The sequence below is a fragment of the Bacillus rossius genome, chromosome 17, assembly GCF_032445375.1.
Source record: "Bacillus rossius redtenbacheri isolate Brsri chromosome 17, Brsri_v3, whole genome shotgun sequence".
Classification (NCBI taxonomy): Eukaryota; Metazoa; Arthropoda; class Insecta; order Phasmatodea; family Bacillidae; genus Bacillus; species Bacillus rossius.
In genome coordinates, this window is record NC_086344.1 from 36,881,298 (window position 1) to 36,906,247 (window position 24,950).

The window sequence follows — 24,950 nt, forward strand, 5'->3', positions numbered from 1 at the left end:
GACAGTTTGTGACGGCTGGCTTCCCAAGACGACAGTTTGCGACGGCAGGCTTTCTAAGACGACAGTTTGCGACGGCAGGCTTTCTAAGACGACAGTTTGCGACGGCAGGCTTTCTAAGACGACAGTTTGCGACGGCAGGCTTCCTAAGACGACAGTTTGTGACGGCTGGCTTCCCAAGACGACAGTTTGCGACGGCAGGCTTTCTAAGACGACAGTTTGCGACGGCAGGCTTTCTAAGACGACAGTTTGCGACGGCAGGCTTTCTAAGACGACAGTTTGCGACGGCAGGCTTCCTAAGACGACAGTTTGCGACGGCAGGCTTTCTAAGACGACAGTTTGTGACGGCTGGCTTCCCAAGACGACAGTTTGCGACGGCAGGCTTTCTAAGACGACAGTTTGCGACGGCAGGCTTTCTAAGACGACAGTTTGCGACGGCAGGCTTCCTAAGACGACAGTTTGCGACGGCAGGCTTTCTAAGACGACAGTTTGCGACGGCAGGCTTCCCAAGACGACAGTTTGCGACGGCAGGCTTTCTAAGACGACAGTTTGCGACGGCAGGCTTTCTAAGACGACAGTTTGCGACGGCAGGCTTTCTAAGACGACAGTTTGTGACGGCAGGCTTCCTAAGACGACAGTTTGCGACGGCGGGCTTCCTAAGACGACAGTTTTCGACGGCAGGCTTTCTAAGACGACAGTTTGCGACGGCAGACTTTCTAAGACGACAGTTGGCGACTGCAGGCTTCCCAAGACGACAGTTTGCGACGGCAGGCTTTTTAAGACGACAGTTTGCGACGGCAGGCTTTCTAAGACGACAGTTTTCGACGGCAGTCTTCCCAAGACGACAGTTTGCGACGACAGGCTTCCTAAGACGACAGTTTGCGACGGCATGCTTCCTAAGACGACAGTTTGCGACGGAGATGCTTCTTAAGACGACAGTTTGTGAATTTTCGGGACCTGTCCTCGGGCTCAGAGCGGTCTGCGAGGGAGTGAAACAAGGGCTCTTACCGCGGATGCCGAGTCTATGCCCCGAGGCTCCACTTCAATGCCCTCCCTCCCTCCCCATCCCTCGCCTGTAACTTCTCCTCCCAAGGGAGCATGCCGCTAATGGAGCATCTTGGGCGCCCCCGGGAATTTTTATTGGCCCGTTAACAGTTCCATTAAATCAGCCTCGTGCAGGTGCAAGCCCTTTCTTAACTAGCTTCTCTTCCCCCCCCCCCCTCCCCTTTTCACTTTCCCTTTCATGCTTTTTACTCTGCAACCACGTGACACTCCTCTTTAGAGCGGTTTACAGCGAGGACAGAGTGTTGGGGCTTCTAACAGTCGCTTTGAGAATGGTCGTTAAAAAAAACTGGGGGAGAGCGTGGTAGTTGGAACTTTGTAATGAGGCATTTTGGAGTCTTCGGAGAGAAGAAGGAAGGGGCAGGGGAAAATAAAGAGTAAAACTTTGGAGAGTTTTTGCGAGGGGAGAGGGGGACACGTGTATTGTGTTACTGCGGTGCCTCGGAGCCTTTGTTTTATGTGTTAACATCTGAGCTCTCGGTATACGGCATTTGGTGCCTGCCCCGGAAGTCAAGGAACGGAAACGTGTAACAACGGTGCTGCCATCTGTGGCGGATGGCGCGAACCGAAGTTCACAAAGCCAAAGGTAAACTTTGTGGCATGAACTGTTTAATGAATTTTTTTTACAATTCGGGGTATAGTTTTTTTTTTAATTTTTCAATAATTTTCGCTTTTATCGGGAGTTATTTCATTATATATTTTTAAAATTTCGTTCTGAAAATCGTGTTGAAAAGAGCTGCTCTTGTATTGTACAGTGTAGTCAGCAATAATGATAATATTATAAATAATAAATAGTTCTCTCTGGATATTTATTACTCTGTTGAGTATATACTCTTTGGTTGTTTTAAATTTATATCTGGGCGCCACCCTTATGTACACCTTAACTTCCTTACTAAGACAGGACTAATGTAGTGTGGTACATAAGAGAAAAATGAAATAATTTCACACTTTAAATCTATAATAGGCATGAGATTGGCAACATGTAAAACATGTAAAACAACACGTAAAAAAAAAACACTTTCTGTGTGTGGGACAGTCATGTAACAGCACAGTGTGATTCGATGTAGCGTCGGCGCGGGATTAACGGTGTGGTTCTCGTAGATATTTATCACGCTCGGCGTTGTTTTAAAGAATTTTACGTGAAATTTCGTGTCCGAGTTTCGTATTGTGAGTGTGTTTGCAAGCACGAGAACACGTCACGAATTCGCTCGTTACCGAGGTGTGGTTTGATGTGAACACATCTCTGGCGAGGTCTGACAAACCAGCTCACTTTTTTTTTTTTTTTTTTTTTTTTTTTTTTTTAGTACAACTGTCCATACGCTTCGGGCGCAGTCGGCATACTTCGGATAGCGACTAAGGAAGCCGAAACTCGAGGCAAGTTCTTTGAATGGTTCTTGCGACGAGGAAGATTGATTCAAAACATTTTCATTTTATTGGGCATAGGCCTACTCCATTTCTGGTGCACGGTGTATGGCATAGAAGGGAAAAAAAAAAATAGTGCGTGGAGTCCCTCCGCGCGGAAGAAGTGAAACTTCGTAATGTGAAAATGAAAATAGGAAGGGGTAGAAATTGATTTTTAGTGAAATCATGTCGTATCAAATCAAACTAAAATAAATCATGAAATCATCCAACGATAAAAGCTGTTTATTTAATTAAGCGGACGGGTTCGCCCCAAGGAGAAAATTGACGCGGCGAGACCTCGTGGACATAGAGAAATGACACACACTCGCTCTGTCTCTTTCTATTCCCCCCTCCCCAGGAGCGTTGAACGTTTAACGCAACCTTGTTGGAAGTCGCATTAGAAGTTTCACTTCAAAAGGACAAAGAAAGACGAATACACAAACACGCAGGGGGAAAAAATCCAAAATCAGCCGATTTGAAACAAAGTAAAAATTTTTTGTACTTTTTTCAAGGATAATCCCTAGAAACCCAGTTGACAACGTAAACACTTGTAAAACTGCAAGGCAGAACTTTGTACAGTTGTCAATTGTACAGAGCCCCGCCTTGCAGTTTTGCAAGTGATATCGTAGACAACTGAGTTTTCCAAGTACTATCCTTGTAAAAGTATGACACTCGTTAAAGCCTAGTGTTATATATAGTGGCATGTGTGAATTTAATAGTGACTGATCGGTGTAAATAGTTTCCCCAGTGAAGTGTAGAAATTATTCTTAGGGATGAACTTCTACATCTGTAATGATACTGCTGAATAAAAAAATTTCGAAATTGAACGTAAAAAAATTAATTGCATAAAAAATGTTGAAACCAGTAGGGGAGACCGGGGCTGGTTGTAACAGTTTCGCTATTTTATTTTTTATCTGATCATGGATAATATAAACGGCACTTCTGACTGAGCTAACTTATTCAGTAGTTATTCTACTTTTACAAAACAATTTTTACATAAATTTTCCTCTAGCATATTTTTCTGTACAAATCTAAAACCTCGGAGGTGTAAAGTGTTACAACCTGCCCCGAGGCGGGGCTGGTTGTAACACACATTGGGGTAGGTTGTAACAACATTACTACAAGGTAAAATATAATTTTTACTGGGATTACTTATAACAAATTACTACTTATACAATATATTTCAACAAAAATTATTATTTTTTCACTTGTTTAACTTCAGTTTGTCAAATATTAAATGAACAGTGGTCCTCACTCAGAGATTTCATCTGATTGGCAATTATGACTAATATACATTTTAGATTTTTTTGCACAAGAAAAATGCGACCATAACTGGCAGTTTAGACAACGAACCCACTCCTCTCCTGGTTTGCTTGTAGAGAATGATTCCAAACACACTAAACAAAAGCACTCGCTTTCTTCCTCTGATGAGCTGCACTCTGCTGATCTTCGTTTTAGAGAACGTTTGGGCGTGGATTTTGCAGGCATGCGCGTTTGTGATACATTCCCTTTTATCTTAATCAAGCCTGGTGTTCCTCGTTTCGCAAATTCTTCTTCAATGGCTTTCTTCTCTGGAGTATCCGTCAAAATGGCACTTTTCCTGGTCTTTCTTCCTCCTTTCCTTTTCCTTGGAGCGACTTTAGGAAGAGGTAGAACCACTTCTGGAGAAAACTTCTCTGGTGTGTGGGAACAGTTAGAAAATGATTGAACTGGTGTTCCTTGTGAATCCCTGGACACATCTTGTGAACAACTTGGTGCTAAGTCTGGATCAGGCCTGTCTGTCACAAACGAAGGAGCGAAATCGGCATCCTGAAATATTTCCCTATTATAAGGATGTATTCCACATTTCTCAAATCCTTGTTGGATATTTCTTGGCGTTGTGGCAGTGGGAAAAGCTATCTTTAAGATTGAGGGAATATCATAGATTGACATAGGCTTAACTGTGCTCTCTGGTGTTTTGTTGTTCCTCAACCATGCATCCATTGCCGTATTGATCTGTTTTTTGAGTGGGGCAAAAGCACTTCGATCAAGTGGCTGAAGGCGATGAGTGCAGTGAGGTGGGAACGATAGCATTACAATGCCATTTTCTTTGGCAAAATCTAAACAGTCAGGAGCTAAATGCGACTGATGATTGTCTAGAAGGAGGAGGATAGGTTTCTCTGGGCTCGAACGAATACAAGAAACAAAATGCTTAAGAAAAAGCAAGAACTCTACCTCCGTAGTCCAGCCAGACTTATTTGCAGCACCTATACATCCAGTTGGACCATCTCTGATGAAGTGATCATAATACCTTACCCTAGGAAAAATAAACATAGGAGGGATAGCATTTCCAGCAGCATTTACTGCTACAGTTAGAGTAACTAACTGCCCTCGTTCAGATGATGTCATTGCTCCAATTTGTTTTACCCCCTTTCTTGCTACGATTTTTGAAGGATTCTGGACAGTAGTGACCCCGGTCTCATCTACATTCCAAATGTCATTAGCTGTGAAAGAATGGCGATCATAAACTTCAGAGAGTTTGTCAAAAAATTTTGAAACGTTGGCACGATTAAAACTAGAAGCCCTTCCCAAACTAGTTGCCTCTGGAGTCCGAATGGAAAGGTCTGGGTGGCGCTTTAAAAAGGAAGAGAGCCAATCTGCACCTGCTAGTTCTTTGTCACTCCATGTGTTTGGCATGGGAACATTATACTTCTTCCCACATAAGAATGCAAGATGACGTACATCACGTGGAGTGAGTCCAAAATATATGTCAGAACATGTTTTTATGTAGGAAACAAGAGCGATCTCTTGCAAAGGTGTAAATACCTGTCTGTTCCCATAATAACCAGCCAAAGGTTTCCACTCCTCTCGAAAATTAATATCGACTGCATTTAAACCTGAAACAATAGAAAAACCATACAGGCCTATGTTAATTTTGCTCCTGTTTTCACATAAGAAAATCTAAACTACGCAAAACCATATTTTTGTACTAATACAATAAAAAACGTTTACAACCCATTGTTGAGACGTATTTATGTTAGAAATCAAGCAGATGTAATTAAGAAAATTCATTAATGAATGCAACTTACGTTTGTTTTTCTTTTTTATGTACCTCCCAAGTGTCACATGGCAGATGTTGTACGTTTTCGCAGCATGCCTAACAGATCTTCCTTCTCTTACAACTTCAGCTGCTTTCTCCAACATGTCAATAGAATATTTTCCTTTGTCGGTTTTTCTTTTGTAGTTACGCATCTGAAATTAAAATTTGACTGGAAGTTATTAATTACATCTACAAGATAAAACCGTTTAAAATGTATTTTTTTTCTTTCATAAAAGACTTAAAAGGAACAATAAATTAGGAAAACGTGGTCACGGGGTAGGTTGTAACAGTACGTGGGGCAGGTTGTAACAGATTAATTTCGCTGTTACAACCTACCCCATGTGACATCATTATAGAAAACATTTAATTTTACCATATAGTTTGTATTTGTTTCCAATGCCAACAAAACATATCAGAACCTAAAGCTTAGGAGATTATTTTGCCCCGAAGACATTTTCTAAACTCCCTATACATTACGTACAATACGAATGTCAGTCAAACAAACAATATTTACTTACCTCGTCCAAAAACAAATTTTTCCTTCTTGTCGCCAGTGAAATCGTCCGACTGCCACAGTGTTACCACTCGCACTGAAGGCATCATAATGTGCCTTGATGGCTGAAACGATGATACGCTCTTGTGGCTGGTCGTGGAACTATTCGCCCTGTTACAACCTGCCCCTGTTACAACCAGCCCCGGTCTCCCCTATGCCTCACCTAAATCATAAGTTCAGTGTGAGTCAATATCAAACCTTTTGGTTTCAGAGGGTTCAAATTATATCATAGCGAATTAGTTAGATGCAGAATACGACAAATATAATTTACGAGTTATGTTATCTTGTTTTAAATGCAAGATCGGGGTTCCTCAAGAGATTCTGTCTGCACAATCCGCCTTTTCGAACACCGACAGAGAGTTGTTTTTTTTTTTTTTTTTTGACGAGACAACGTCTAATAAATCGATGAACGCCGGCTCCTCGCACGAAAAAGTGTCCCGTTACGCACATTATCCCGTTACGATGTGTCCCGTTACGCTCATTGTACGCTTGCACCGCATATATCTCTCTTCCAATCGATTGGAACAACCATCGATTTGACTTTTTCGAGGCACATTAAACTTGAAACACTCCCATTCGTTTCCCTACTTTTCCTATAATCGTCCTATCCTTAACAGAATAACACAGATTGGAAGAAGTTAAATAGCAAACATGTATAAAAGTTATAGTTAAAAATAATCTCTTCGTTAAAGTAATAAACGTATTTGAATTAATGAGTGCCAATAAAAGTAAATTTATCAATTAAATTGTAGATTTCATTTCACTCCTCCTTTGTATCCATACAAAATAGTGATAATTCAATAAAAATGATTCAATTTGATTCATAAAAGAATGCAATCATTTCATCAATGTTTTGTTATGACGTCACGTTAAACTATCGTCTGTAAACCGACTTTACAGACAACCAATTTTTTTTTTTTTTTTTTTTTTTTTTTGGCGGAAGAGAGAAGATGCTCGCTCATTGGTCGGTTTTCGAGAACCACATTTCGTTTCACCAGCGGTGAAAAGAAGGTGAATAAAATAATTACGACGCAGTGGAAGGGGTAAGAGGAAATAATATTTTTTTTTATTCGTGCGCCTGAGACGTTTCCCACGCGTGTATAAACTCGCCCACGAGAAAACCATCCAAGGTCTTTTCGAACAAAGGACATCCCGGGCATCTCGATTCATCAGCTATCCTTCCCTTTCCACCCCCCCCCCCCCCTTCTAGTCTTTAAACCCAACCGTACTGCCTCGGACCTGAGCTGTCGACAAATGTCGTGTTTTGGAAGCGATGCGACAAAAGAAAAAAGAAAAAGACAGAGGAGGAGTGATGATTTTTTTTTTTTTTTTTTTTTACTTCTCCCGGGGCCTATAACAGTCGTCTGAGGAGGTGAAATAAAGGAAAGTCGTGGATAATGTACGACACGTCGACGAAGGTATGGACCGCGGGAGGCTGTGTCCCCAGACCCGTCCTTCTCCCCTTTATCGTCGCTCTTTTGTTTCGTGGCTGTTCCCGTCAAGCTAGGTTCGGAAACCACGCAAAAAAAAAAAAAATTGGTTGTCTGTAAAGTCGGTTTACAGATGATAGTTTAACGTGACGTCATAACAAAACACTGATGAAATGATTGCATACTTTTTGGAATAAAAATGAATCATCTTTATTGAATTATAACTATTTTGTATGGATGCAAAGAAGGAGTGAAATGAAATCTACAATTTAATTGATAAATTTACTTTTATTTGCACTCATTAGTTCAAATATGTTTATTACTTTAACGAAGAGATAATTTTAACTATAGGTAACTTTTATACATGTTTGCTATTTAACTTCTTCCAATCTGTGTTATTCTGTTAAGGATAGGACGATGATAGGAAAAGTAGGAAACGAATAGGAGTGTTTCAAGTTTAATGTGCCTCGAAAAAGTCAAATCGATGGTTGTTCCAATCGAGTGGAAGAGAGATAGATGCGGTGCAAGCGTACAATGAGCGTAACGGGACACATCGTAACGGTATAATGTGCGTAACGGGACACTTTTTCGTGCGTGCAGCCGGCGTTCATCGATTTATTAGACGTTGTCACGTCAAAAAAAAATTCAAAGCAGTCATGAGGACTGCCGACAGAAGTGAAAACTTAATACTATACACAAACAGTTGAATAACGAAGAAAACGGAGTCTTTGTAGCAATATAACTTAAAAATTAAGAACATCATTAATATATTTTTAATGCCTACAATTACTATGCAATGCGTATTTTACTAACGTGATAAAACAAAAATTTTGTGTGATATTTTTTTTCGTATGAATTGCGAAAAAGTCTCTGATTATTATCAAAAATTATTTTCTTATGTTTCATAATTATATTTTACAAAATTAGTATTTCTTATTTCAAATTTTATTTGTATTTTCTTAATTCTATTATTATTAATAATAACAGTTACTTCTATAAGTTATACAAATAGGAACAGATATAGTGTTATCGTTAACACGTCACGTGACCATGTCGATGACGACTTACCTACATGAATTTACTCCCTATCCAAACCTTCCTATAGAAGTTGTCACTTTAAAAAAAAACTCAACTCGGTTACGAGCAAATTCAATAGTTCTTAGGTTATAGTTAGAGACCGGAAAAATTCGCGGATTCATTTCGTGATAGGCTGAAATTCAAACATGTGTACAATTCTGCTGGTTCTGCTATTGGCTCGCAGTTTAACTGGAGCTCTCTGGGCCAATGAGAGACTATCGACCAAAGAAGCGTCGAATCCCAGTGGAGACACCTCACAATTTAGTACCCAATGAACACGCGTGTTTGCTTGAGAAATGCAGAGGATAATGGAGGCTATCCTAAAGGTCATTGAATCCGCGAATTTTTCCGGTCCCTAGTTATAGTACAATACTCGGTCACGAAATTTTTTACGTAGAATTGTTTAAAATAGTGCCTAGCGGGATACATATACGTAACTTACTTGTTATGTCTTCAAATACGTTCCTGGACGTGAATTTCACTTAGTTTCCGCACCCGCCGCTATTATCCGCTTCTGGAGCAGCTACGTCGACCATTAAATGACTTGGTGTGCTGGCCAAAATTTAGAAATAGTTATGTAATGAAACTGCTCAGCGAAGAAGATGTGAAAAAAAAATACCAAACCCCGGCTTTGGTTATGATTTTTGACAAGGTATTTTATTGAAATTACTGCCCATCTGGTTAGAATTCATTAAACGGTAAATACTTTATAGTTTTCCTTTTGGTGAAATATAGGGCTACTGTATTTTCTAACATGGTAAATGAGCTAAAAGAGAGAGAGTGAAGGAGGAAGAGAACGGAAAGGAGAGATAGGAGGAAACAGGGAGGAGAATGAGAGAAAGGAGGGAGAGGGAAAGAGAGGAAGAGAGATTGAGTGAATGAATTAATAAATGATAAAAACATACTGGAAGGGCGGCAGATGGAGCGACGCATGCATCTGCCGTGCACGCTAGCGCTCCTGGTGGCATGCGGGCGAGTTGGTAACTACATCAGGGGCGATAGAGCCCGCATCGCACGCGGTACCAGCCAGTGGGAGGAAGACCTGGGCTTATCTGTGCTGGCGAGGCGGGATGATAAGCGCGACGCTCGCTGGTGCTTCTAGCGCGGTGTCTCCTCTGGACTGGCGCGCAGTCTTCTCCCAGTGCATCGAGCGGCGACCGTGACATCACACGGCGGAGAAATGAAGATAAAGGCGTAATGCAAGTCCCTCAAGTGCTTTCAAGAATCTGTAGGGATGTTTCATGCCTAAAATGCATTATGTAAACACTCGTTTTAGCCATTTTTAACTGTTATAAAAATACTGTATACGGAACCAGAAATACTCACCCGATCTCAACGTATTCGTGATTTTTTTTTTGTGTACAGACACCAATCGTATATCATGAGCGGTTTTCAAACAGCGTGTGTTCTTCTGGAGCTCTACGCAGTGTGTGTTTGTACTGGTTTTAGTAGACTCGCTGAAATGGAATGTGTGGTAACGAGTGGTAATGCTAATTTGCTGAGAGCGGTGATTACAGGTGGTACCTTGTCTGTTGGAAGCCATGATGGACCCGGGACTGTCGTGCCTGCGTGATTCTACGCCGAAATACCATAACGCCGAATGTCAAAATTGACCACAACGCCGACAGCTAGAAAACTGCTGTGTACCACAACGCCGAAATAACAACTGAATTAATTTGTGTGTGTTTCTTAAATGTACCTTAACGCCGAAATACAACAATCAAACCTAACCTTACCTAACGTAACCTAACCTAGCGTAATATAACCTAATCTAACTTAACCTAGCCCATCCTATCCTAGCCTATCCTAGCCTAACCTAACCAAGTCTAACCTAACCTAGTCTAAACTAACCTAACCTAGTCTAAACTAACCTAACCTAGTCTAACCTAACCTAGTCTAACCTAACCTAGCCTAACCTAACCTAGCCTAACCTAGTTCAAACTAACCTAATTTAACCTAACCTAGTCCAACCTAACCTAGTCCAACCTAACCGAACCTTTGTGGCAGTCCTGTAATTACATTTTTCGGCGTTAGTGTATTTCGGCGTTTTGGTAATTCGGCGTTGTGGTGCGTCCCCACCTTCTGCTAGTCTGGAGGTGAAGTGATCACGCTGGAATCACAATAGTGCGAGAAAGCTACACGACAAGGGGGGAAAAAACCTGTGTTATTGAGATCATGCGGTGCGCCTTTCACGCGAAGAACAAAACAAACACTGAGCTAGTCTTCCAGTAACTCGCCAGTGATGTGTGACATATAACCTCGGTAACGAGCAAATTCGTGTGTTCTCATGTTGCAAACGCACTTACAATACGAAACACGGACACGGAATCCAACGTATAATACTTTAAAATAACGCCGAGCGTGATAGAAATTATCGCAAATTGCTTTCTTAACTACATTTCCGGATGCGAATCAGGCGTAGTGTCAGGGCCGGCCGCTATAATTCGCTGCCGGAGCCGCTACGTCGACTATCGAATCATTCGATTTGCAGAGCGACATTCAAAAAAATATATTTATTGAAACATCTCCGATAAAAGCGAAAAATACGTGAAAAGAATACTAAACTCGGTCTTTACACGTCATTTTCGACAGTAAATTGTATTAAAATATCTTGTTAAAATTCACTAAACAGTTGACAATATAAAGTTTCCCTTTGTCTATGTGAACTTTTGGTTCGTGCCATCCGCCACAAGTGGCAGACCGTGGTTACACATTTCCGATCCGTGCGATTTTCTGTTCCATTCACGAAATCACTCCCACCAAATGCCGTATACAGAGAGCTAAGATGTTACACATCAAAAAGCGATAACTATAAAAAAAATTTATTTCCCTTACCCACACAACAGACACATGACAAACCAACGATGTGTTTGATAAAAAAAAATACATGTTTAACTAGAAATTTAACATTCAATTGCAAAAAATCTCTGTGCGTGAAAATATTATGGGCAATTTTTAAAATGAATTTGGTAAACAAAACGTTAAAAAAAAAAAAAAAATTACGCGAATCGTATATTCATTACCAGCGCACCATTCTAACCATCTTTCGAAAAACAAAATGACATTTTCATTAACGTCGCGTTCGCCATTTTCGTCGCGCTGACTTCGAAGTGGATGTTTCAACTGAAACGAACCTCCCGTTTGTTTGAAACCCTTTCATTCTGTTCGTCCACTGATATCTTAATGATACGTGGAGTTGTATTAGAATTTTTGAAAGTATGGGTCATGGTTTTTGGGCAGGCATTATTAGAGACCGGGAAAATTCGCGGGTTCAATGAACTCCAGGATAGACTCCAATATCCTGTACACACTCGGGCAAATGCCAACTGTTCATTGGCTGTTGACTTGTGAGTCGTCTCGACTGGGTGGCCTGTGATTCAACACTTCTATGAGTGAGGGTTTCTAATTGGCCCTCAGTCCCCCAGATTAACAGTGGACCAATCGAAGAATCAGCACTAAGGTATAATTATTTGAATTTTGGCATGACACGAAATGCGAATTTTTCAGGTCTCTAGGCATTATACGCGAGAGAAAAAAAAACCGAACGCCCATTAGACTGCAATGGGCACATGCCCATGTAAGCGGGTTCTTCCTTGTGATTGGCGGTCGTGGCCTGCTTCCGCGCTGAGAACTGATGTGATTGGTGCGCCGACAGTAGACGCGTGACCTGGAAGAAACTCGGAACAGTTACGAAACCCACACACGGTGTTGCCGCAGAGTTTTTTTAACCTTCAACTATTCTCAAAATATTTTAGCGGAAAAAAAAATCATGACCGTAGTCATGGTGTACATTCTAGTCGCAATCATACTTCATAGCTGCGGAATTAATAAATTTTAAATTATAGTTTAAAATATCCAAAAAAATAATAATTTATTTAAAATATAAAAAATGTATATACAATTATAACCTTGGAATTGACGAATCAGTAGGGCCATGCATCTTTCACGAAAAGATTCCGAGATTAGTTATAAGTTAAAACACTGTAGCATCATCTGTGTTTCGTTATTGGGTGAATTTCTTGCAGGTACATGTCGATTGTTGCAACACCAATCACAGCAATTCAGTGGGGAAGACAAACGCGTCCTGAGTGGCTCGGTCAAACAAGGCAACGACTTCTCTAGCAGACGGCCCGCCAATCAAAAAGAAGAAACCGCTGATGCTGGTACCTACACCTGGTTGCAGTCTAATGAGCGTTCAGATTTATTCGCGAAAAATGCCTGCCCCTACGAATCAGTTTTAGCGACTGTGTTCCGTGTATTTTTTTTATTACGAAATAAAATCACATGGACGAGTAGCGGTCGCTCGCGTTTAGGAAGTGAAACTTCGCGAATAGAAGGTGTGTGAGTATGTGAATGGGCGGGTATGCGAGTGTTCCATTGTGCGCCTCTGTAATTCCCCCCCCCCCCCCCCTTTTTCCATAATCCCAATTCGCTCCACATGCGTCGCGCTTTTACGTTACGCTCCGTCGACGTCATCACCCTCTCACTCCACGCTTCACCGACTCAGAGAGAGAGAGAGAGAGAGAGAGAGAGAGAGAGAGAGTACTAGATAGTCTCTACTACAGAGCATCTCACGCCTAGACTGCAGTAGGTACAGAGTGAATAGCGACCACAGTTTCAAGAACCATACTACACCGCTTGTAAACAACAAAAACTTTTATTTCTTATACCATCTTTAATTATAATAAGGTTTAATTATTTTTTTTTTAATTATAATGTTTGTTATGTTTAAAGACCATAGATTAGTGTACATGCAGTATTATCAGAGTTGTAGTCGTTCGAGCAAGAAACAAATTCAATGCTAAAACACCAATTATTATTTAACAGGAGAAAAAAGGTTTGTACCGGCCGTCACTATTAACAATAACTATGAGGCATTCCATAAAATGTATATGCTCGAAAGAGCGAAAAAAAAAAAGAAACATTAATTTTAAATTATACAAAAACAAGGCGTAGCAAATAATGAATATTATCTAATCTCTTGATGAAATACAACAAGGGGAAAAAATGTATTTACAAAATTTTCGTTCCAAATTTAACTTAAGAAAATACTGTTTTTCAGATATATTAAAAAAAATAAAATAAAATTCTCGACTTTACAAAGTTGTCTCAAACTTTTTTTTTTTTTGACTCAGTCAAAGGCGGATCCAGAATCAAGGTCAGGGGAGGGCCAAATTAATTTTTCTAATACTATTTTTCGCACATTTAGAATTGAAATATTTAGTTGGTTTTATTTGTAGTTCAAAAACCTCATGTTATCTATAGCACTGCAGTAAAAATAACACTTATGTAAGTTTGGAGAAACTATTGGTAAGGAATTAGGAGAAAGTTAAATATATATATATTTATTTATTTATTTATTTGTTTGTGGGGCGGGGGGTGGGCGGTTTTCGTGTTCAGAGGAGGGCCGTGCCGCTATGTCCCCCTTCCCCCCTTTTCTGGATCCGTCAGTGAGCTCAGTTGTGTGTATCCGGCACACCGAAACACAAAGTACAGCGCTAACGGCTGATAATGTTCGTTGGGAAGAGAGAGACCGAATGCACGTTAAACTGCAGGCTGCAGTCCGAGGATGAGACTGCGCTGCAGCTCGCGTGATGCGATTACTATCGATTGCGAGTCGACGCCGCGTTCCGCGCCACAGATTCCTTCTCTTGTGACTTTGTGGGAGGAACCGTAGGGTGTGGGGAAAGGTTTTTGGGGGGGGGGAGTTATATTAATTTAAAAGGCGCATGTGCTCGGCCTGGTGTGCCCTTTGGAGACCACTCCACGCATCTGTTCAGCTTCCAGTGCCTCGTTCGCAGAGTGGCAGCAATGTACAGTTTCACTTTATTACCAGGTGTTGTTCAAAGGCCATTCCTGAAATTTTAACAAGATAGCTCCCTTGCATACGTCTGTTCTGCTACTGAGTAATGTCGTCGAAGATGTGCGGCGAACTTCGGTGAACTTCGGAAATGTTCGGGACCTGGGGAATGGACGGGCTTGCCAACGTGCTGACTGGCGGCGGAGTGAGTGGTCAGTGCAACCACTCACCACCAGGAGCGCTTGCGTCCCTGGTCACTAAATCCAGTACTGGACAATTAGCAAGGCGGACCACGAGTCCAAGTGCCCAACCCGCGCATGGTAGACTCTTTTCTACTCTGTCCAACACTTCATCCAGACCATCCTCTGTCTCCTGTAAATTCCTACACGTAATGCATGCCAATTTGCATCCCGCATGAATGTGCCCAGGGTTTTCCCTGTGTCTATGCAGGTTTTACCCGGGCCCAACCTATCTCTAGTTATAGTCTAGATTTAAGAGTGAGGGGAGTTGTTAGTCATGGCGCCAATCGCTGCCATGGCTGGCCAATCCCCTCCTAGCACATGATGCATGCGACCCTCTCCCTGCATGGCTAATCCCAGCATGACTAGGCGTATAGGCTTCGGCCTGAGACGCACCTAGGTCCCTCCCTAACCCGGACCCCTCCAAAATACACTTAGTTTTAGTTAGGTAAAAAAAAAAAAATCGGGCTTGCCAACACGCCAGCGCCATTCAGCGCTTTGTGATGCACTTGTGCAACAAACTGCAACACACTGCACCTGCAACTCTTTTGTCCCAGTTTCCCTGCAACACGTTCACGTAAACATTTCGGCAACTGCTTCCCGAAGACTGCTTTTTTTTTTTGTAGACCCGCAGCGAGACTTGCTTTGCTGAGTGTGCTTTTGCTGTATTTGTAATGTAGCAATGCGTGACATCCGCTGGGTGGCGTGTTGCCAACTCTTGAAAAAAAAAAACAAGAATCTTTTGCCAACCTGCCAAGAGTTAGGGCCTGGTTTGTAAACTACGCGACAACTCAACGCAGGCATTGTTCAACTTACAAACTTGTCTTGCCTTTTGGCTTTGCGGTTTCCCACGTCCACGTTTTAAGAGAAGTGTTCAGAAAACTTTCAAAGACGCTGATGTAATGTGCACGTAGAAGGCCATCGTGTTTGTTCTTTTTATCATACACATCATTGCTGCCAAGTATTAATTTTTTTCCCCCTTTTTATTATTACTGATCTAGACGCCTAATCACGAATGTTGTTCGCTTCGGAAACAGAGAAACTTAATTACACGTCAGAATTATCGAATGTGTTCAGCGTTTCGCAAGATTAATCTTGCGTTAACGGCCGGTTGGTTTGTTGTCTGTGTGTCTGGCACACCATTTTGGAGAATTTATTTATTTTTTAATCCAGTTCAGCTTATTACGTGTGCCATAAAAAAATCTTTCAGCCAGAGATTCGCGTTCCCAAGCATATACATATATGGATAAAAACTTATATTGTGTATAGTTTTTATTATCTCTTCAATATTAAGTGGTGTTTAGGTCCGTGTATTTTTTTAAAGTATGTGATGGATGAATCAAGTCATTGCTGTATACGTGGGTTACGTATTTTGTAGAGTCTAGTGGTTGATGTGAAATTTATGGCATTTGTTTTATTGCCTGCAGTCGGCAGTGCTCTTGCTTGTTTAACTTTCACGCAGAGAAAGAATATAACACTTTTCAGATCAAAATAATCGACAATTTATTTTTTATCATCTATACCCACAAAACAGTACCGCGACCTTGACAGACAACTCACAGCCTAAACCGATGGACCTAGAGATCTGACATTCGGAGGAAATATTACTCGAGAACCCAAGGGTTGCATCAATGAGGGATTTTTTTGAAATTCCATTCCTAAAGGGGTGAAAAAGGGTGGTAAAGACACAAACTGAATTTAATTGTGTTTTATTTATCCAATACAAAAACTCCACAACTCACAATGGCCGTCTTATTCCAACCACGAAAAAAAAAAGTACAGAATGAGATACAAAATGGTCGCACAAAACAACTTCACTGACTCAAAACAGATTTACTGTACGTCGGTAAGTACTGAAAGTGTGGAAAAATTTACATACTGTTCAAAAGAAAAATCCAGTGGTTGCTTGCAACTCACCGTACTGACTCAGCGACTCGCTTATCACTAGAGACCTGCACAATTTGCGGTTTCGATGGCCTTCAGGATAGACTGCACATACCCCTGTACACTCGGGCAGATAACGCAAGTTCATTGGCTGCCGACTTGTAAGTCGTATCAGCTGGTTTGTCTGTGATTCGATCCTTCTTTGGTTGAGGGTTTATAAATGGTTGAGATTCGTCCAGATGAACAGCAAGCCAATAGCAAAATTATCTAATAGGTATATGTGTTTGAATTCTAGCCTATCACCGAATGTATCCGCGAATTTTGCAGGTCTCTACTTATCACTTATTCTCCGGACCCATAAGACCTACAGACTTGAAATTTGGCGCGTGTATTTCATTTGCTACATAGACTTCCGCTAAGAAAGGATTTTTTACGAAAACCAGCTTCCAATGTGGGTTGCGGGGACATTAAAGAGCAAATTTTTCCGTATTTTTCAATGCTGTTGCATTGTTGGTGTTTTCTTCGTCTCCATGACAACGGCTATTGCATTGTTGATGCCCTCTGCGTCTCCTGGCACTGTTTTAATTCTTTACTCACTTTCAGATTTTAATCAGCTTAGAAGACGGTTAGCGAGGCTGTTAAAGATTACAAATTCCCCGTCTTTCAAGCATATGTCCTGCAGACTTATTGAAACTAGGCGTTGATGTTCCTTATGTTGCATAGCCATCAACTGAGAGCGAGGTTTTCCGGAAATCAGCTCGTAAGGGTGATTTAGCCCGGGAAACGCCGTGTAAATTCACCTAGTTATAAATACGAATCGTCAAAAAATGCCTGGGGTAGAAATTTTGTTTTCTACTGTCTTAAAATTTTTTAAGTTATAACGTTGGTGACCCGTGACATTTTGCGACTTGCGTGCTTCATTAACGGCTGCGACTTTCTTGCGTAAGTTTGCGTAGTTATGTCCCTTGCGTCTGCATCCATTGAACAAACTATAAGTAACATCAGTCTGTACGAGCAAGTGTGGTTTTGCGTTTTTTTTTTTTTTTTTCGTTTGTAAACTATCCAAGAATATGGCAGTACCTAGGCCTACCTCGCAGCTGCTCTATGGAATGGGGAAAATAATATTTAGGGTAGATAAGGTGCTACGTTTTTTCTTTAAATTATATCCTACTTGCTAATATAGGCATTTTATTAAAAACTGAAAAGTTTTACCCCTTTTTTGTATTCCAGTTTTATTTTTAGCTATGGTAGGTATATTAAACCTAAACCTTTGCTTTAGAACTAACTCGTAAAATGACGTGTTAAAATTAATATTAGTGGTCAAATGGGTGTTTAAAAAATTCAAATCTATTTTTGCCATGGATTTTAAGAATCAAAAGTTGCATTTATACATTTATTACAGCTGTAAAATGCATATTAAACAAATGGGAAAAAATTGTAAAGGAACAAAACCTTGTTTAACTATTTTATCCTTTTAAACTTAGAATTTTTTTTTCGGTCTACTTGCAGAAGTTGGAAGATTTTTTTTACACCAAAGGCGTATTTATAATGGGCTATGAGTCTTGTATCCCCCCCCCCCCCCGGGTCAAAGTTTTGTACTATCCTGATAATGGAAAATGATTATAAATAATGAGTTTTTCTTGGATTTCTGTAGCAAGTTATTAAGAGTCAACATAATCTGCAACCGACGAAATTAATAAATAATGTTTATTCTTAATCACGTAGGCCTAAACAATACTATTATTATCTTGTTATGTTCAGCAATACCTGCTTTCACAATTATATTGGGAATAAGTTACGAAAGTATTAAGGAGTTAAAATACAAATAAATAATTTTTTAGCTTACAAAATTATGTTGGAATTTATAGTTTCTACAAATATATATTTTTGTACTGTGGCATATGATCGGCAATTCTTGGTTGGGTAATTACAAATAATGCCTAACATCCCTAATACCTGTTAGGAAATTCCTTTCGAACCTCTTCGTGTTTGATATCCGACTACCAATAATTTGGTTGCCATAGTTTTTGCTGCTTGGGTTAAACAAATATTTTTACCTGATTTGCGCTTGCCCTTACCTCATAAATATTATATATATATATATATATATATATATATATATATATATATGATACAAAGTACAATATTAATTGATGATTAAAAAAAAACTAAAAAAAAAACACGTGTATATTAAACAATGACTGACATAAAAGCTAAAATTATTTTTGAATATATCTACTAAGCATATACAAATAAACATAACCATTCTTTCGAGCCAAACAGGCCGTTTTATAATGTACCTTATTAAAATACAAGTTTTTATGTTGTCACAAAGTTAATTAGGTATGTGTTAAATCCAATTTGCAAAAAAAAAAAAAAGTTCCAGTACTAAAGAGATTTTGTATATAGGCTATATTTTTTTTTTCAAAAATTGTATATATTATAATATTTAAATTTATTTTCTGAATGTGATTACGAAAGGTTTATGTCGTGACATGTGGTTGACACATTAAAACCAACGTGTTTGCCGCAAACGGTAAAGAGATTAGCTATCTAATTACTCACAATGAGCGTACATCGTTTCTTGAACGTAATGATGAAAACAAAATTATTTGGTGTTATAACTTAGCGGCCGCACAATCTTTTGTGTTAGTGACATTGAAAAAAAAGTATTTTATCTATCACTAACAAACAGTTGGGGGAGTTGTGCAAACACTACAAAATTCTTGACGGTGTGATTTTTAATGTAATTTTTTTTTTGCAATTACAAATATGATGTTATTGTTAAGGACTTGCGAATTTCGTGTTATTTTCTAGTGCCAGGTTATAATCCACAAACGTGTGCACAATCGAGACAGTAGCCGGTGTTGTTCCTTGGCTGCAGACACAGTTCGCTTTATCTCCTGGTCGCTCTTGATTCAGTAACACGACCTATTTATTTATTTATTCGTCTTTGCATAGCGTGGGAACTTCCCTGCCTTACACTAGCCACAGATTTAATATATATATATAATATTATCTTTGCGAATAAAAATTACATAGAAAAACACAGAACTGATCATTGCAAAAAAATTACTAAACTAAGAAAATAGCTCACACCTAAACTACAGAAAATTTTACTTATAATTTTTCGATATGACCTCTTAAATCGTTGTCTGATTTCTAACAGAGAAAACTTATACCATACAAATATAAAAAATTTTATTTAAAAAATATAGAACAAAAACTATAATTTACAAAAAAAAATTACTACTTTAAAATTAAAAACTATTAAGAATCTAACCATAAATATTAAGCTTATTAACTTATCTCATATAACGTATAGACCAGTCATACAAATGAACACACACGCAGACTTACCTGCAGTTGCTTGGAAAAAATTAAATATAAAAGGATCACATTCAATACCCATTTCAAGTTATTATCGTTTTTTTAATATATATTTCAAAACAAACATTCTGTAAGCTGAATGTGAAACTTTTTACTATTGCTATTGCTTGTGGGTATTCAGGGCGTATCAAGTAACTTGTGCCCCAATGAAAAGGTTCCTTCAAGTGTGCAAATATTTGTAGTCTAGGCTGTCGCCTAACTGTAACCCGAATTTTACAGGTCTTCAGTTATTTGTAGGGACTAAAAAAAATCCGCGGTTTCTATGACCTCTTGGATAGACTCCGCCTATCGGCTACTGACTCGTGACATCTGTCCAGCTGGAATGCTTATGACTCTATACTTATTTCATTAGAGGTTACTCATTGGCTCAGAGTCCTTCTGATCACATAAACAGCCTTAACTTACACGCATTGGTATTCTAACCTATCGCGAAATTAAAACCGCGAATTTTTCCGGTCTCTAGTTATTCGGGATTCTGTTTCTTAAAATGCCTGTAGGCCCTACAAAGCAGTCGTGTGTCTGGTTTAGGATGAATTGCGTAAAGAACTTCAAAAGAACTTGAGCGTCCAGAAAGTTCATTTTTCTGTACAATTTTTGTTATTTATTTTAAAAATTGAATTTTGTAAGAAGTTATTTGCAATTTTTTTGTGAATTTTTATACAAAGTTCTGTGATACTATGAAGATTTTATGATTTCTGAACTTGAGTCGTTAAAAATTATTTCAATTTTTCAAACAAACCTTTTATTTACTGTAGTCTACATATTTTCAACATATATATGTATATATAATGCTCCTAGTAGGTACATAAAGTATATATGAGTATAGTTTATCTGAACAGACAAGTATTGTAATCTTCCAAATTATGATAAACGTGTAGTTACATCAGACACTTTGTATGTCCCACAGAATTTCCAAAATAAACGTGCAAATAAATGGTGGCATTAAGTAATAATGTAGTCAAAGTTGGTTTTAAGTAGCCTACCTAATTACACTTTTATGCTTGATTGAATAATCATATTATTCTAATATTTAGTAATTTGACATGGCTCTTAAAGCCATAACTCACCTCTTGCTATTAGGGTGATATCTCGCAATTATATTTTCTCATTCCGTTGGCACAAACCTTTCTTTCCTGATCTTGAAATGCGACTTGCTAAGGCCCCTGTGTACGCATTAAAACACGGCTGGTGAAAATGTCTGGCAAATAAACATGACTATTAATTTAAAATAAGTTACTAATGTTATGAAGAGGGTGTGTGAGTTAGTTCGTTAAAAGTAAATTCAAAAAACTACTGGACCAATTGCTAAAATTCTTTCACTGTTTATAAAGCTGCAGAAATCCAAGCGTACGTGGGCTGTTTCAACATTAAAAAGGTTACGTACGTTTCCTTTAAGAAGGCTTATTGCTAGAGACCGGAAAAACTCGCGGTTTCATTTCGCGATATGCCAGAATCCAAATGTGTTTAACCTTTTGCTAATTCAGTGATTGGACCACAGGTTGTCTGAAGGAATCACAGCCAATGAATAATCCTCAACGAAAGAAGTAGCGAATCAAAAGCATCCTAGTTAATAGTTGTTCACGAGTCAGTGGCCAATGAGCAGATGTAATTTGTCCGAGTGCATAGAGGATCTTGGAGTCTATACTGTGGGTCATTGAATTCGCGAATTTTCCCTGTCCTTACCTTATTTCTAGAGACCGGAAAAATTCACGGATTCATTTCACGACAGCCTAAAATTCATGTATTTACAAATTTCAGTGCTGCCTCTGCTATTGGCTCACAACTCACCTGGATGACTCTGGGCCAGTGAGAAACACTCTACCGAAGCTGTGTCGGAATCACAGGCCGTTACATTGGGACACCTTCACAAGACAGCAGCCAATGAGAGGGCGACATTTGACCGAGTGTACGCAGGACTATAAAGTTAATCCTAGAGGTCATTGAACCCGCGAATTTTTCCGGTCCCTACCTATTGCTATATTTTAAACTTAATATTGTGAAGAAATAAAACGAACACACTGCCTGTATTGTAAAGTACAAGTTTTCACAGTGCAATGCACCTGCACACGGTAACTTCCGCTGTATTTGCGCATTCATTAATAGTGAAACGACGTTCTTTTTCCAAAGAACAGCATCAAAGAGAACATCGCTAGGAACAGCGATGTACGCTTCGAACACGCGGGACATTTTATGTTGTTTCGATGAGTTGGACACATTAGTTTAAATAGATCTCAATTTTTCCTTCGTTATTACTCAAAGTAACCTACTCTGTTAAAATTATTCATCATACTTCATACAACAGCTAGGAGAACGTACTTAAATAAAATCGCGTAGGGGAGGACGGGGCAAGTTGACGAGCGGGGCAAGATGACGAATGACTTATTTCCACGTCATGGCACTAGATAGCACCACCTAACAGACACTACTAGCGCTCCACACTGGTGGGCACTAAAGAATCGCACAGTGAAGCCGCTGCCACCATTTAGTTGTTTGTTAGATGATGTTCGTACATTTGGTCTGACGTATTGTAATTTTCAAGAACTTCGAAGTAATATCTCATGGACAAACAGGTAAGATATTTGGATATTCAATGCCACACATTATTACCTTAGACTATATACTTTTCTTAACCACTATATATTGTTAACCTTTTATTTTTTTTCCTACCGAAAAAATCCAATACTAATAACATTGCTGATCGGGGCAAGTTGACTGGGGCAAGATGACGACTCGTCATCTTGCCCCAAGTGCTTTATACGGTTTTTGTGGTATCCACATGCAACTCTTTTATAACTTTTGTTTGATTTTCTGAGCTTTATAATCTCATAAGCAAAATGCAAGTGTCATCACAAGCTCACCCATGAAAGCGATTCTGGTTCAGAGGAGAGCTCAGAGGATAGAACAAGAACGTTTGAAGCAACAAAGACAAGAGTCTAGAGAAGCCAAAAAAGGAACTGTTACTAAGAAACTGAAGCTCGATTCTCGAGAAAAATCCAAGAAGCTCCAACTTTCGACAGGCATGACTTCAGCTCAAATATCCGAAGTGCAGTGTCCAGTGTGTGATGAGATTTATGTCAATCCTCCATCAGAAGACTGGATCGAGTGTTGCAAATGCCACACATGGTGGCACGAGGACTGCTCGAACTTTGAAGGAGGAAAATTTGTGTGCGATTATTGTTTATAAAACACCAACTCTGAATTAGTTATGTAAGTTAACTATTAATTGTAATTTTCAACAAACCAAGCCTTTAATAACATGCCTTATATGTAAAAACGCATGTAACAATGTTAAATTAGTTAGTTTACAGTAGTTTGCATTCTAAGAATAAATATGTTTAAACTTGTGTCAAAAATGTCATCTTACCCCGTAGTCAAAGTCATCTTGCCCCGGTAACGGGGCAAGATGGCACATTTGCATTATATTTTTAAAAGGGCAGAATTTTTGAGATAATATAGAAATATAGATTTTTTTCATGTAGTTACACCACGACAAAAGACTATTCTAATAGTGTCTGGAAAGAAGGAAATCGTATTTCCAAAATTAAAATTATAAAAAATGGTGAACTCTTAACATCGCCAACTTGCCCCGTCCTCCCCTACTTATCTTTAAATATTATTTTTAATAAAAAAATTCAAAGCAGTCATGAGGACTGCCGACAGAAGAAAAAATTCAAACTATAAACAAACAGTTGTTATTTTTGGATATCCAAATTAATCTTTGATAAAAATCAGAGACCTTTTCGCAATTTTTACGAAAAAAATATTATCACACAACAATTTTTTTTATCGCGTTAGTATATTAACTCCTAAATTACTATAAAATACGCATTGCATAGTAATTGTAGGTATTAAAAAAATTGATGTTCTTAATTTTTAGGTTATATTGCTACAAAGACTCCGTTTTCTTCGTTATTCAAACTAGGCCTATATAGCCTATCTATATGAGGATATTAATATATTTTATACTCACTTTTTACTGCATACACACATTCGATTCACATATGCACAGCACTGATGTACAGGGACTGAAGACGCGTATTAATAAGATATGTCGTGTGCATTACTTGTCGACCTGTGTTGTGTGTACTGGCTGCGCGCGCACCACTGAGTGTATGTATGTGTGTATATATACATATACATATATAAAGGAGGTATATATACATTCACAGCTGACGTCACGTGACCATGTTGATGACGACTTACATGAATTTACTCCCTGTCCAAACCTTCCTGTAGAAGTTTTCACTTCAAAAACTCTCCGTGTCTGTTTGTTAGCTTACTTCTTCTAATCTACTTTAAATGGAATTTGATGCGGTTTTCACAGTTACTTAGAGAATTTCTTCCGGAAGATTTACGTGTATAATAAATATACCTATATTAAATTTAAAGATAGGCTAGTACACTGAAAGAAATTTTTGTATATTTTACAAGGAAAATCCTTGGAAACCCTATTGCCAAGGATATTACTTGTAAAACTACAAGGCAGAGCTTTGTACCATGTGCTATTTTGCAAGGCTCTGCCTTGTAGTTTTGCAAGAAATATCCTTGGCAACAGGGTTTCCAAGAATTTCTCTTGTAAAAGTACAAAAATTTTTTTAGAGTGTAGAGAAATCTCGATGTTTTGAAATCAAGTCGCGAAATGACGCTTTTAGGTCGCTCACACGGCCTGCACTGACTTATACATGACTGATAAAAAGGAATAGATTTGAGCGTTGAGTGTTTTTCACATGGACGGCTGAGTGTAGCCATTTCGCGTGATTTCTGAACAAAATATGTTCGTGTCGTCTCATCAGGACGCAACAAGCTTCCGATATTGTTTACAAAGGAATTCTCTAGTTATGGGCATTACGTGTCAGTATGTATGTAATTTTTTTGAAAACACCAGACACTCAACGGGAACTTGCTACTTATAAGTAGACTACTTATTAAGTATAAGTGACGTCACATTAGTGTGGATCGCATCCGATGCGAAGCCGGTTCAGGTCGCTGGTATGTGGATATTTAAATAAGCACAAAGAAAACAATATTTTTAATGCTC

The 24,950-nt window shown here is 39.1% G+C and overlaps 2 protein-coding genes across 8 annotated transcripts in view; one reads left to right on the plus strand and one right to left on the minus strand.

Moving 5' to 3' along the window:
- LOC134540806 (neurobeachin) overlaps positions 1–24,950 on the plus strand; it is a 987,386-nt gene that overhangs the window by 812,657 nt on the left and 149,779 nt on the right. The window lies entirely within an intron of this gene.
- Positions 3,400–6,231, minus strand: LOC134540609 (uncharacterized). The gene is made up of 3 exons (XM_063383445.1): positions 6,058–6,231; positions 5,529–5,691; positions 3,400–5,336 (listed from the first exon to the last, which is right to left on the minus strand). Exons 2-3 carry the CDS (start codon positions 5,689–5,691, stop codon positions 3,712–3,714), a joined length of 1,788 nt encoding a protein of 595 aa, XP_063239515.1. The 5' UTR covers positions 6,058–6,231; the 3' UTR covers positions 3,400–3,711.